The 15150-nt window shown below is 47.3% G+C and overlaps 1 protein-coding gene across 4 annotated transcripts; it reads left to right on the top strand.

Moving 5' to 3' along the window:
• Positions 1-7158: 7158 nt before the first annotated feature.
• irx5a (iroquois homeobox 5a) lies at positions 7159-14867 on the top strand. Of its 4 annotated transcripts, none has more exons than XM_076013802.1 (4): positions 7159-7961; positions 8836-9247; positions 10071-10814; positions 14703-14867. In XM_076013802.1, exons 1-4 carry the CDS (start codon positions 7683-7685, stop codon positions 14786-14788), a joined length of 1521 nt encoding a protein of 506 aa, XP_075869917.1. In that variant the 5' UTR covers positions 7159-7682; the 3' UTR covers positions 14789-14867. The 4 variants fall into 4 exon arrangements, with proteins under 4 accessions (XP_075869917.1, XP_075869919.1, XP_075869918.1 ...); XM_076013803.1 differs by having other exon boundaries at positions 7163-7946; XM_076013804.1 differs by lacking the exon at positions 14703-14867 and having other exon boundaries at positions 7162-7961; positions 10071-11289.
• The last annotated feature ends 283 nt before the right edge of the window (positions 14868-15150 follow it).

Raw genomic sequence — 15150 nt, 5'->3', positions numbered from 1 at the left:
ACTACTAGTAGCTGCTAGTGACTGCTAGTAGCTGCTAGTAGCTGCTAGTAACTGCTAGTAGCTGCTAGTGACTGCTAGTGACTGCTAGTAGCTGCTAGTAGCTGCTAGTAACTGCTAGTAACTGCTAGTAGCTGCTAGTAGCTGCTAGTGCTGCTAACTAGTGGCAGGAAGTCCACCTCTTTTCAGTGAACCAGTTCCTTTGGCTCGACTCACTGAAAAGAGTCGGTGAGTCTTTCAGCTCCTCAGATTTCTTTGTTGTTATTATTTTTTGAGCAAAGGATGTGCTGCTGAAATTCATGTCCAATGTTCATGATATCAACAATATACAATGTGTCATTTTTTTATACACTCAGCTTGGAACACAGTGCTGTAAAAAAATTAAATAAAATACCAAATGGAACAGCCACCACAATACAACTACAGTAAGTGAAACAACACAAGATAAAATATACATATATATATATATATATATATATATATATATATATATATATATATATATATATATATATATATATATATATATATATATATATATATATATATATATATATATATATATATATATATATATATATATATATATATATATATATATATATATTATTGATTATTGGGTTGATCTTGTTTCTAATATTCTTTTGTTTTTTTTTTCATTTCTGTAACGCACAGAATCTCCACTAGAGGAGCCGTCTCTCTTCCTTCACTTCAACTGGGAAATTCCGCCGTTAACATCAGATAAGTGCAAAAGTCAGGGCGACGACACGATATCAATCATTTATCAGTAAAAGATAACAGTAAGTTTGGAAGGTAGCACCGCGGCTCTAAGACAAAGGCCAAACCCTGAAGCCTGCTGGAGGAGGTGGGTGGCAGAGAGGAGGAGCAGAAACAAACAGAGAGACGGAGAGGAGAGGAAATAGCTGAGGGACTTCCTGAGGGAGGAGAGACTCTGAGCTGCAGGACAATCCCTCCAAATCTGCACCAGGTGGCGGCATCAGGGAGAAACATCCAGGGAGAGAGTGAGGAGGAGGAGGAGGAGGAGGAGGAAGTATATCTGCTGGCAAAATTAGAAAGTACAGCATGTCTAATAAAAAGGCCCTCTTGCAGATGTTATTTCATTCTTTTTTCACCGTGATTCTCATCAGTGTTTGACATTTAAATATTCAATTACATGTGAAATTAGTCCGCCGAGAGTACAGCACATAGGGAAAGACAATAAAATACGGGGAGCAGAGAGCTGAACACTTTGGATTTTAATGAGTGGAGATATATTTAAAATAACATCAGACTGAATCCCATGGAGACTTCCTGTTAACTACAAAGACAACTCGGCACCGTTCACAACACAAAGGGAAGGAGTGTGTGTGCTGCTGCTGCTGCTGCTGCTGCTGCTGAGCGTGATAGAAGTGTGGCGCTGGCTGGCTGGCTGGATGGCTCTCTGGATCCAACACCTGGAAGCCACTGAGCTCCACGTCCAGCACAACAACAGCAGCAGCAGAAGTACAGACAGGAGAGAGCGGAGCAGGTGAGGCCACGCCAGCATCACTGCTGCCACACACTAGAAGTAACACAACTCATGAAGAGGAGGAGGAGGAGGAGGAGGAGGAGGAGGAGCTCCATGGTGAGAGGTTGGACTGCAGCACAGGAACCTTCAGAGGAACTTCATGCCTCACTGTTTGGAGATGGAGAATGAGACTGGGCATGTGTACAGCAGCAGCAGCAGCAGCAGCAGAGCAGCAGCAGCAGCAGCAGCAGAGCAGCAGCAGCAGCAGCAATCTAATGCTGTGGGTGAAGTTTCCCATTCAGTGTTTGTGCAACATGGCTGCTGGGAGGACCAACAGGAGACAACATCAAAGCCACGACCAACTGAAGTAAAAAGCCACACTGCTGCACTGGAATGCACCACAGAACATAATGCTGCTCCTCCTCCTCCTCCTCAGCAGGCTCATTGGATTAGAGTGCAGCAGGCCTCCTCCTCATCAACCCTCTCAGTGGCATCTCTGGCTGCAGTGAGGAGGAGGAGGAGGAAGGCAGCTTGACAAGAGTTGAACGGTTGTTCAGGAGCATGAATCAATCATGTCCAGTAAAGCAAGTCAGAGAAGAAGAGGTGAGCAAGGAGAAGCAAGAGGAAGGAGAGCTGAGAGCTTTCCCTGTGGTGTCAACGGTGACGTCCAGAGTGGAGACAGCGAGTCTGAAGATGGCTGCATGGGCAACGTATCGTTTACAGCCAACACACACACACACACACACACACACACACACACACACACACACACACACCGCAGTGGTTCCTCTACTTAAGGCAACAGGAGTGCGGCTCAGTCTAACATGCCTATTAAAAGATAGTTTTAATTACAGCGCCACCGCTCTCTCTCTCCTGGGATCACGTCTTCCGTGAACTCCGTGTTCCTCTGGCATGTGCACGCCGTGTGGAGTGGCACCAACTGCAGCACGCCGTGTTTTCTCCCTCCAATTAGAGGCCATGTTGACAGATTAAGGCTGCTGCTGCTTCGTGCTTCACTAACACATTTATAGAGGAAGATGATGAAGACAGTGGTGGGGGAGGAGGGGGGGGGGGGGGGTCAAAGTCAGGGGGAGGGGAGGAGTGTGGGGGGATGGGGGGGGGGGGTAAGAAGATGCATGGGAACCCTGAGGGGATTAATGTGTTGACATTACCTGGGCCACCTGGTCAGCTTCCATTATCACTCACACACATTAGTGAGTTGCAGCAGCAGCAGCAGCAGCAGCAGCAGCAGCAGCAGCAGCTAGATCGAGTTGCTGCAGCTCTCACACTGCCGCCCGCCGCTCCACCTCTGCACTGTATCGCTTTACCTGCATTCACGCTGCGCGAGGGCGCCACCTACGTGCCTCCGGAGCTGCGTGGGTTGTGCCCTCGGCCAGCTGGTGGATACGACTGTACACAAGTATATTTGATAAAGCTACTGGGGGAATCGATGAGCTCCATCAGATCAATCAATCATCATCTGCACGGCTGGCGGCGCCCAGCAGCAGCAGCAGCAGCGGCAGCAGCAGCAGCAGCAGCAGCAGCAGCAGCAGCAGGTCACACCACTGCCGAGGACTGAGATCTCTGTCTGGTACCTTCTCATCTTCTCATTTCACTATCACTTCTGATCAGAGGCTCATCACTCCATCACTGCTGGCCTCTGTCTGGCCTGCTGCTGCTGCTGCTGCTGCTCTGCTGTTGCTGCTGCTGCTGCTGCTGCTGCTGCTGCTGCTGCTGCTGGGCCTCCTGGAGAGCACCAGGACCTGCAGGGTGCTGAGCTCAACTCACTGAGGGACCACAGCAACCACACACTCACACCATACATCTTCTTTCAAGTCCAAGAGAGAGAGAGAGAGAGAGAGAGAGAGGGAGAGAGAGAGAGCGAGAGAGAGAGACAGAGGGATAGAGAGAGAGAGAGAGAGAGAGAGAGACAGAGGGATAGAGAGAGAGAGGGAGGGAGAGAGGGAGAGAGAGAGAGAGAGAGAGAGGGTGAGAGAGGGAGAGAGAGAGAGAGAGAAAGAGAGAGAGAGAGAAAGAGAGAGAGGGAGGGAGGGAGGGGGAGAGAGAGGGAGGGATAGAGAGAGAGAGAGGGCGAGAGAAAGACAGAGACAGAGGGGGATAGAGAGAGAGATCACTAGATCATTAACCACAGCACCCCCAAGCCTTACTCACTGTAAGAACAATGATCCACTAGAAAAACAATTCAATGTATTGTTAAATTACAGGTGAGGTGTAAGGTGGTGTGTGTGTGTGTGTGTGTGTGTGAACAAATTCAAAGAAAAGACGGTCAAACAGTGAGATGCTACTTTAATGCATTTGTGGGAAAAATGAAGCAACTCTGTCACATTAGTGAGGACAAAGGTCAAAGGTCAATAACTGCTTGAACGCAAACGCAGCTTGAATTGAAGCGATGCAATGACTGCTGCACATTTCACAGAGCAGCCAGTGGGGGTGCTGTGAACGGCTGGCAGCTGTTTAGTCAGCTAACACACACACACACACACACACACACACACACACACACACACACACACACATGTTTAATCATTTAATAACAGCCTTGTATAAAAAGCAAGGTCAAAACTAAAGTGCATCATTATAACAGAGAATCTCTGTGTCTGCAAAGCATCATGGGAGCAGGAAGTGTTTAGAATGTCAATGGTGGTGCAGTTGCAGCCCTCGGCCTCAGCTACACACACTGGTGTCAACTCATGGCTTTAGGACTCACACACACTCACAATGTGAGCTGCAGGATTGTTTTCCACGCAGGGAGAAAAATAAAATGTGCGCAAGAACGGCACCGCAGCGGACCTCTCAATGTTCACCTGACTGACTGACTGACTGACTGACTGGCTGGCTGACTGTGCCTGCAATCAGTCAACCATCCCCACACACCATGTTGTGTAATAACACGGTAACAGCGCAGTATTAAGATGAGGGCCACTCCTTCAGTGAAAGCTTCATCTGTCACTCACTTCCTGCTGCCACAACCAGTGTGTGTGTGTGTGTGTGTGTGTGTGTGTGTGTGTGTGAAATGAAAAGAAACAAGGTTTTTAGAGGAGGTGAGAAGAAAAGCAGCAGAAACACTCACCTAAATCACGTGTGTGGACACTGTGACCTATAGTAACCTCAACACCGTGGCTCCTCTGCTGCTGCTGCTGCTTCACACCATCACTCATCCATCATGATAAAGGCTTTGACCACATACATTTTATTAATAATAATGATACAGGAAAAAATGAGAAAAAGGAAAAAATGGATTTCCCCACACAGTAGAAAAAAGTGTGTAAACTTTGTATTATTATCATTATTATTTGCAATACATACATAATACATTTTTAATATTATTAACTTATAATGCATTATATTATTATTATTATTATTATTATTATTATTATTATTATTATTATTATTAAAATAATAATAATAATAATAATAATAATAATAATAATAATAATAATAATAATAAAAGTATAATTTATTCTAGTTATTGTTGTTTTTTCTTGCAACACCCAAAAATGTCCTCATGTGCGAGTCGATGGTGACAATAATATGGGGGGGGGGGGTCCGGCAATTAGCTGATGGTGCTGCTACAGGGAGAGCAGCTCAGCCAATCAGCGTCATGACACTGCACTGAGCTCGAGCCTGCTTCACTTTTCATTCACCCCACCACACACACACACACACACACAGAGTTTTTGTTTTCTTTACGCACCCCCCCCCCCCCCCCGACCCCCCGTGTAGCGGCGTCATCCTTCTCTGTCGCGAGCTTCTCACAGCGTTTAAAAAAAAAAAAAAATAGAGAAAAAAAACACGTGACAGTGCGCGCGCACACACACACTCTTTAGCAGCGCCTACAGCGATCCCTTCCGGCTCATCTGAGACTGGAGAGCTGGAGAGCACTCAACACAACACACACGTCGGGGCCAATATTATCACAACAGCCTGTTTATTGGTTTATATATAAACCAATAAAAAGGCTATATAATAAAGGCTGTATATATATATATATATATATATATATATATATATATATATATATATATATATATAATAAAGGCTGTATATATATATATATATATATATATATATATATATATATATATATATATATATATGTATATATATATATATATATATACATATATCTCTGAATTAAATAATAACGGCTGTTTAAAAGTTTATTTACAGAATAAAAGGAGGGCAAAAGCCCAACTGTCCTTATTATTTTATTATTAACTGAATGCAATTAGAAATAAAGAGTTCAATCGGGGTTAAATACGATCAATATGACGGTAAATATCCACGAGTGCCACATTCTAAGAACAGTGTCCAGGCATCCAGCGGTGGACCAATCAGCGCTGATCATTCCCGATTACAGCAGCGGCTCCGCGAGGATCTGCTGTCAAATGGCGCTAATCTGACCGCGCTCGAGGCTTTATGACGTTATGAGAGCATCGACAAATTAGAGCAGCGACACCCGATCACTGGTTAGTTAGCACGGTCAACACACACACACACACACACACACACACACACACACATTCTCTCTGTCTCTCTCTCTCTCACACACACACACACACACACACACACACACACACACACACACACACACACACACACACACATTCTCTCTCCCTCTCTCTCTCTCACACACACACACACACACACACACACACAGACGAAAGAAAAGCAAACATATCGGTACATACGTGCACGCAGCAACCGACCGCAGCGCGCGAGTCTCCAAGAAGCGGCAAAGTTGAGTGAGTGACGCAGAGCCGCTGCGACTCTCACTCCTTCACTGCGACTCTCACTCCTTCACTGCGACTCTCACTCCTTCACTGCTGTTTGCGGCTTTCAGTTGCGCTGAATGTCACCGCTGCGCTGCGCTGCGTTATTGAGCCGCTGCTGCTGCTGCTGCTGCTGCTGCTGCTGCTGCTGCGAGGGGCGAGCAGCGGCGGCAGTAATAATCCATCCAACTCCCTCTGACACACTGAACCCAGAGCAGCGGCGGCGCTGCGCCACTCTGGCGGTTTAACGCGAGACGCGCAAAGACTTTTCTCTGAAAAAAAAAAAAAAAAAACAGAAAGAATAAAAGGGCAGTAATAAAAAAGAAAAAAAAAAAGAAAAAAAGAAAAATAGGCGCTTTATTTCCTGCGGGTGAGTTGAAAAGCTCCACATCCTGGAGAATCGACCGATTGGTTATTGATCAAGTGTGAAAGTGACGGCTTCTCATTTTGGGGAAGGAGGGGGTGAAGGGGTGAAGGGGGTGGGGGGGGGAGAGAGAGAGAGAGAGAAAGAAGAGAGAGAAAGAAGAGAGAGAGAGTTGGGAGTTGACAGACTCGCATGATGTCGCCATCCAGAGGGAGGGGGAGGGCCGGGGGGAGGGGGGGGGCTGCCAGGCGCACTGGAGACTTTCTGCAACGAGCCTTGTTAAAGAGAGAGAGAGAGAGGGGGGGAGAAGGATTGTTAGTTAACGCGAGAGAGTGGAGAGAGAGAGAGAAAGAGAGGGAGAGGGGGGGAGAGAGTGAAGAGAGAGAGAGAGAGAGAGAGAGAGAGGGAGGGAGAGAGAGCTTGAGTTTGGGCAGGGCGGAGGCTCCCAGCAGTAGAGTGAGACTACACCCCGACAGGAGGAGCAGGAGGAGCAGCAGCAGGAGGAGGCGGAGGAGGAGAGGAGGAGGAGGAGGAGCGTAGTAGGCGGCGAGAGCCTCAATTTTTCAACTTAGCATCTTGGCAGGACATTTTCCCAAGCAAAGACCCCCGTCCGCGCGCTGCAAAAAAACAACTTCTGCGAGGGCATGAGAGCGACGGAGCGACGGAGAGAAGGAGAGAAGGAGAGAAAAGAGAAGAAAAGCTGAACTAGAGAGAGGAGAAGCAGCCTCGACCTGACAGGAGTCACAACTAAACCTCCGCTCTTCATCATCATCATCTGCTCCTCCACCTCACTGTCTGCTGCTTGCTTGCTGTGTGTGTGTGTGTGAGGAGGGGGGGGCAGTCTGAGGCTCTGACAAGTTTTCTGGGGGTCTGCGCAGCCGCTCGCGGCTCTATGCGCTCCGGCGGCGGCGGCAGCAGCAGCAGCAGCGGCGGCGGCAGCAGCAGCAGCGCATGAGCAAATAAGAGCGCAGCGGGGTAAAAGTGCGCAAGGTAAGCGGCGGTGCTGTGCGGCTCCGCAGCCATGGCGTACCCTCAGGGCTACCTGTACCAGCCGTCCGCCTCGCTGGCCCTCTACTCGTGCCCGGCGTACAGCAGCAGCGTCATCTCGGGGCCGCGCACGGAGGAGCTCGGCAGGTCGTCGTCGGGTTCCGCCTTCGCGCCCTACGCCGCGGGATCCGCCGCCGCCTTCAGCGGAGCCTCGCCGGGATACAACTCGCACCTGCAGCCCTACAGCGCGGACGCGGCGGCGGCGGCGGCAGCGGCGGCCACTTTCACCTCGTACGTGGTGAGTAAAGTCAAGGTGATTGCTCAAAGTGACTGCAAGTCGGCACAAAGTCAACGTGGGGCGGCTGGGAACGGTCTCCGCGCGATCAACACGCGCCGCTCGCGGTGGATTTGGAGGGAGGGACGACGACGCAGAGTTCGCCAAATGTTTCCTCCGATTAATTCAAAGCCTCTCAATAATCTGCAGTCTGCTTTCTAGACGATGAAGCAGCGGCAGCGCCGCGCAGTTCGGATCATCGCTGCCTTCCCCGCCGCCGAGGGAGAAAATCTGCAAAGGCTCAAACTTTCTCAGAAATTCAACAAAAAAATATTAACAATCAGGGAAAAACTGCGCGCACATTTTCCGTTATTTTATAAAATTGCCAGGAAGAGAGAATTTTAGAGTGACTGGTTGAACGACAGCAGGCCTGAACACTGTGGGAGGATCCCAGTGAGGAGCGGAGGAACAAAGCCGCGGCCAGAATGCGCTTCAAATGCCAGGAGAGGTTTTTTCCTTCCGAAATGTGTTTATTGTAATGACGATAATTCGAGTTGGCCGCCGAAGTGTCAAACGCGCCCGCAGGGGGGAAATTAAGCAGATATCACAATTATTTTTTTTTGAAAAATAAATACGCAGCTCAAGTCTGAACAAACTGCAAACGCTCCTTTTCAAACTTGAGCCGCGCTGCTTGTAACGCTCGCGCTGGCTTATACTGTAAAGTGTGTTTGTGTGCGTGCAAGCGCGCGCTCGCATGTTTACGCACAGCGAGCGTAACTGTTGTATTTCCGCGGCCTCGTCAGAGAACTTTGACGCACCTTTTTTAATTTGATTTCATCATATTAAAAAAAAAAATGTGATTATAAATAATAACAATTAAAAAAAATAACAATGAAATCCATTCAACTCGCAGGGTTCTCCTTATGACCACACCACGGGCATGGCCGGTTCCATCGGGTACCACCCGTACGCATCGCCCCTGGGCACCTACCCCTACGGTGACCCGGCGTACCGGAAGAACGCCACCCGGGACGCCACCGCCACCTTGAAGGCCTGGCTCAGCGAGCACCGCAAGAACCCCTACCCCACCAAGGGCGAGAAGATCATGCTGGCCATCATCACCAAGATGACCCTCACCCAGGTGTCCACCTGGTTCGCCAACGCCAGGAGGCGACTGAAGAAGGAGAACAAGATGACGTGGACGCCGCGGAACCGCAGCGAGGACGAGGAGGAGGACGAGAACATCGACCTGGAGAAGAACGACGACGACGTGGAGCCGCACAAGCCGGCAGACAACAAGGGAGACTCGACCGACACGGAAGCAGGTCGGTGGTGCGCGAGGAGGAGGTGGAGGAGGTGGAGGAGGAGGAGAGGAGGAGGAGGAGGGAGGAAGGAAGGGGGAGAAAAAAAATAAAGACAGAGAGAGAAAAAAAATCATCAATTTTTCATAGCAGTCGTTTCCAGTCAGGGTGCAGAATTGATTGCTGCTTAATGGTGGTATATTATTTATAATGGGACAATTGCTTTAAATAATAATCACCTTCAAGTCTCCTCGTTTGACTTCCCGCCGCTGAAATTGCTGGTGACGCAGAGTGTTTAGCAGCCAATTTATCTTTAACTGCATAATAAGGATACAGCTGGTGTGTGTGTGGGGGGTGTGGGGGGGGGGTATTTATATATGGCCTTTGTGTGATAATTTGGTCCTGTTGCTGAATGTTGCTGAAGGATTTTTCATCACGAGTAGCTGGTGTGATGCGATTATTTAGCTCTCTCTCTCTCTCTCTCTCTCTCTCTCTCTCTCTCTCTCACACACACACACACACACACACACACACACACACACACACACAAAAGATAATTGCAGATTAATGGCGATTTATTTTAAATTCGCATCTTTTTTTTTTTTTTTTTGGGGGGGGGGCAGATTATATTGATGCAGACTTTATGTGAAAAATATGACATAATTAATGCCGGCAATTTAGTAAAACTTGTAAACATCCGTGAAATTATGTACCTAAATTCGGCATTTTCCACAGCAAAATAATAATAAAAAATATATATATATATATTATTTTTTTGCCACGTGTCATTTTCATCGGTTTTTGCGCCTATTAGTCGCTGACTCCTGCTCTCTGTGCGCCTCCTCAGACCAGAAGCTGCTGCACCCAGGGGAGCTGCAGCACCCTGGGGAGCTGCAGGGCTGTGAGGGCTTCAAGGAGGAGAGCCTGGCCGCCAGAGACTCGGACCCCCTGCTGAGCGACTCGGAGGAGCGGACTAGCAGCACCGCGGAGCTGCTGCAGGACCCAGCCGAGGCCGCCTCCTCCTCGTCCCCCTCGGCGGCCCGCAGGGAGCCGGGCTCGGGGCCGGACAGGCCGGCAGAACCGAGCCGGGCGCCGGGCGCGCTGCTCGGCACCAACGTCACGTCCGTCATCCACTCGCCGCCGGCGGCGCCCAAACCCAAACTGTGGTCGCTGGCGGAGATCGCCACGTCGTCGGACCGCTGCAGAGGCAGCGGAGGAGGAGGAGGAGGAGGAGGAGGAGGAGGTGAAGCCCCGCAGGCTGCACCGGCTCAGAGCTCGGTGCTGGCCGGGAACCACCCCCCCAGCCCGGCCCGCTCCTCCCCGCACTGCCCGCTGAGCAGCGCCACCGTGCTGTCCAGGCCGCTGTACTACACCTCGCCCTTCTATCCGGCCTACACGAACTACGGCGGCGGCGGCGGCTTCGGAGCGCTGCACGGCGGCCCCGGCGCGGTGGCCTCCACGGCGCATTTCAATGGATTAAAGCAGACTGTGCTGAACCGAGCCGAGGTTCTGGTGAGGGAGAACAGCCACAGAGTGCGAGGACACACGCAGCTAGAGCTCTGTAAAGACTCCCCTTATGAACTGAAGAAAGGTATGTCAAATATTTAATACCGGAATATTTTACAACTCACCGCGGACTTTTTTTTTTTTTTTTTTTTTTGTCGTTGTTGTTGTTGGTTTAAATTATTTTCATTTGCTTTTCTTTTTATGGTTGCATTGAAGAAAAAAACGGACAAAGAAATTCAACGAACAAGGATAAAGCAAACATTTTGAGAACAGTTATTTTCCTGAGTAAATACTATCGCTCTTTGCTTTCTTTGTTGTTTTTTTTAGTTTCTGACTGGTTAATCCCTAAAAATGTAACAAAAAGGTCTTAATCGCTGCAGCCACCCGAGTCTATTTGTATTAAAGACTAACATGTATATTTAATGTAGCATTTTTGTATTTAAAATGGACAACACACTATCTTTGAAGTAAATTATGAGACAAAAATATTGATACTTGTGCAGCGATTATTTTATTTATTCATTTTGACTGCATGTGTGAAAAGTGCTTCGAGGCCAGTTATCTTTTTTTTTTTTTTTTTTTTTTTAAAAAAACGAAGTATTAATTGCATTTTTGCACCGTGACAAATGCTTTGATGGCAGCCGTCCTGTGAACACGTGACGGCAGTGAGGGATTAAAACGCCTTCATGCAGCAGCAACACTGATGCTGGAATGTCGAAATAAAAAGACTCCAGTTATGGTTGCAAATATTCAAAGGGTTATTTTATTTTTATTTTGTCGACTTATTATGTGGCTAAAATGTTCCAAGCACGCGGTCGTACCTCTCCTACTTTTATTTCTCTCTCTTTCTTTTAACTATTCCAGGGCCGCGTCTCGCGCTCTATTTCTTTCAAAGAAAGAACGAAAAGTTGGCCACGTTTCTAAAAGTGGATCTTGATATAATAATAATAACAAGAGCGACGCGCAGCCATTTATAACCCAATTACCTCGCGCCTTTTATGCGGAGCAATCAGGTGCTGAACTCGCTAATGAGTCGATTTGATGCCAAATTTAGAGCTCGTTACTATCTTTCCAAGGCGTGGCGGCCATGCATTGACAACATAGTGGCCCATTACTGCATTAATGAAGAGCCGCTTAACTGGCGTGTTACACTGGAAACATTTGCTGTTTATAAAGGGGGGGGGGCAGTGTGTGTGTGTGTGTGTGTGTGTGTGTGTGTGTGTGTGTGTGTGTTGGGGGGGGGGGTCATGCTCGGCAGACGGAGGTTGTGAGGTTGTGATCGCAGCAGCAGCAGCAGCAGCAGCAGCCTGAGAGCCGCAGCTCCGTCCCTCCCTCTCTAAAACTCTTCCAACTTCCGCAGGTAGGTGTCACACTTGCTCCTAATTTGAGGAGGAGGTGGAGGAGGGGGAGGCGGGAGGGGGCGTGTTGGGGTCTTCTTTGTTAATCCGTCACGGAAAGCCATCCCTGATCAAATGGGCTGCTTGAAAAGCAGGAGTGGAGCAGTGGGGCAACAACACAATGATCACACTTATTATGTGGATTAGAACAACTTTGACAAGTGGAGGGGAAAAAGAAAGACAGGAATCAGGGAGGAAGAGGAGGAGGAGGAGGAGGAGGAGGAGGAGGAGAAAGCCCGGACGTATCCCAGGAACGCAGAGAAAATGTTTCTTTTTTTCACTGATGGTTTAGCAAAATTGGGACAAATGATGATATGATTATTGTTGTCATTATAATAGTCATTTTACTAATTATTACTAATCATACACTGCAATTAGTGAAATGTCGCACACAGCTGTAGGCCTCGAAACCTCAGGGCCACATTTCTATCTGCCAATATTTATGGTCTGCTAATTTTAGATTGTTATTATTATTATTGTTATCATGATTATTATTATTATTATTATTATTATTATTATTATTATTCTAATGCTGCTGACCTCTACTGCAGTGCTGTTTCGAGCGTCCATTAATCTGGGCTCTAAGCTCTCCCCCGGGGTTTCCTCTCTCTCCTCCACCGGTCCTCCGCTTTAATGTGACACCACTGATTGCGACGCATCAGCCGGTTAACTAGTAGAATGATGATATGGAGATATATATCCCCCCCCCCTCCCCCCTCTCTCCCCACTGACCTCCAGGGGATTGGGATTTCTCTCTCAGTGTTTAGTTCTTTTTATTAGAATCTAACCGGACAAAGTCTTCATTCGCTGCACTGACTGCTGAAGCTGTTGTTTCACTCTCTCACACACACACACACACACACACACACACACTAGAGCGCAGTGTCTATGCGGTGGAACGCAGTTGACTTGCTGTTGGTGTTGCAGCGCAGGGCGAGTCGGTTGCCAGTGTGATGAGAAAGAGAAGGTTCGTGGTCAGATTCTCGGTCGGACATGTTGCGTGTTGAAGAAACAGAAAACTGAACAGCTCACCTGTCTGTCCTTTCACCATTATTATTATTATTATTATTATTATTATTATTATTATTATTATAATGTACAAAACAAAGCGTCGTTACATTTGTCGTTTTACAATTGTCTTGTCTACCGGAATGACATATTTATTTATTCTAATAACTTAAAACGACTTTATTTCTAAAAAAAAAAAATTAAATTAAACTCTCACAAAGCGCTATCATTATTATTATAATAATTATCATTATTATTATAATTATTACTATCTGATAATCATTTGAAGGAAGAACTGGAGCTGGTGTGTCACATATTTAATTTCGCCAGTCTCTTATTTATTTTGCAATACGAAGAGCGAGCAACATTTCGTATCTATAAAATATTAATATTAATTAAAATCTATACATGATGGCTGGTTTGAAGAGCGCGATTTTTTTTTTTTTTTTTTTTTTTTTAAATAGATTTAAATAAAATGCCGCCGACATATAAACATATGTATTTCCCTTTTCTTACGGGAGGCCTCCATGCATGATGGCCTGTGCAACTTTATAGCAGAGGCTCCAGACCCCCCCCCCCCCCCCCGCCGCCCCCCTCTCCCTCTTTGAATGGCTGCTGCTGCTTCATTGTGGAGAATGGCTACAATGTGAGAATACTAATAGGCTGTGAAACCTTTCCCACGTGTGAAAACGGAGGGAGTGATCGGAACAGAAAGGAGGAGAAACACAGTGGAGGCGAGTCAAACTGTCTGCGGCTCACTGCGCTGCCGCTGCCGCTGAGCAAATAGCTGGCGGAGCGGAGTGGAGTGGAGCGGAGGTTCCTCCAGGAGAAAATATTCCGTTGGAGCCTCGGCAGTGTTGAGGAGTCAGAAGGCCGCGGCCCAGTGTTCAATTTAATACAAGAGCATTTCTTAGAAATACATCGACTCCGACTCAAATAATAATAATAATAATAATAATAATAATAATGACTATTTTATATTCAGTTTTCCACAATCGAATCTTGAAAACTCGGCGAGTGGAAGCGATTAGAAAGACTGCTGGAAAAATGAAGGAGTCATTTCATAAGAACTGCAGTTTGTTCTTTTGTCTGCGTGCCTGGGTGTTTACCCTTCTTCCTCCTCCTCCTCCTCCTCCTGGTGTCACTCTTTGGCGACTGAAAACTGACCTAATTTCAGACTAATAACTAATAAGAGCAGTGAGCCGCGGCCTTCCTGTTGTTCCTGCTGACGGTGTTGTGATGGCAGCAGCAACACTGAAGCTGGAGCCGCATCATGGCCTTTATTATTATTATTATTATTATTATTATTATTATTATTATTATTATCATTATTATTATTATTGATTTTATTGTTTTTACTATTATTGTTATTATTAGTAATATCCGCAGTGGCAGAGGTGGCGCAAAAAGACAGGCTGAAGCTGCGTGTATCCCCTGTCCAGTATAAATCACAGGCGCTTTGAAAAACAAACAGACTCGTGTGTTGATCCGTAAAATACATTAAATGTTCAATATTATTATCAAATATTGCCTATATGTTTGTTTTCTATTGATTTCTCCACTGACAGGCGGACGCGGGATTATTTTTCACTCTGCTCACATCCTGACAGATGAAGTGAGTTTCTTTTCAGCCTGTTCAGTTCCGTCCATGTGATCGGTGTAAAGGCCTCGCGATGTTTTCATTCGACAGCGACGTCACGAGCCTTCCTGAGTGTCCAATCAGAGGAGGCAGTTTGCGACAGACTAGTCACCTGCGCACGAGGAATCACAACCTGCTGGGAAAGGAGGAGGAAGAAAGAAGCACACACTACGGATCACTCCGCGGCAATGATAACGGACCCGAACCGGGCTATCCGATCCGATCCGAGCCGAGCCGAGCCAGTCGGGGTTCAAATTTAGCTAAGATGCGTAATTAGATCCTGCCGCACTTGACCTACGCAGACGATTCGCGGGGAGGGCGTCATCAGAACCAGAGCGGTGCCGACACAGCGCCTCAGTCAAAGCAGGACTTTAAAA

This window comes from Nelusetta ayraudi, unplaced genomic scaffold (assembly GCF_046127955.1).
Source record: "Nelusetta ayraudi isolate G7.1 ecotype Tasmania unplaced genomic scaffold, CSIRO-AGI_Nayr_v1 ptg000158l, whole genome shotgun sequence".
NCBI classification, from domain to species: domain Eukaryota; kingdom Metazoa; phylum Chordata; class Actinopteri; order Tetraodontiformes; family Monacanthidae; genus Nelusetta; species Nelusetta ayraudi.
Note: the sequence above shows the minus strand (reverse complement) of the source record. Positions and strands in the feature narration are given on the sequence as shown.

Coding starts and splice junctions, on each gene's coding strand:
- irx5a (XM_076013802.1), top strand. CDS start 7,683: ATGGCGTACCCTCAGGGCTACCTGTACCAGCCGTCCGCCTCGCTGGCC. Junction 9,248..10,070: donor CTCGACCGACACGGAAGCAG/GTCGGTGGTGCG, acceptor GCGCCTCCTCAG/ACCAGAAGCTGCTGCACCCA. Junction 10,815..14,702: donor CCCTTATGAACTGAAGAAAG/GTATGTCAAATA, acceptor CTCCACTGACAG/GCGGACGCGGGATTATTTTT.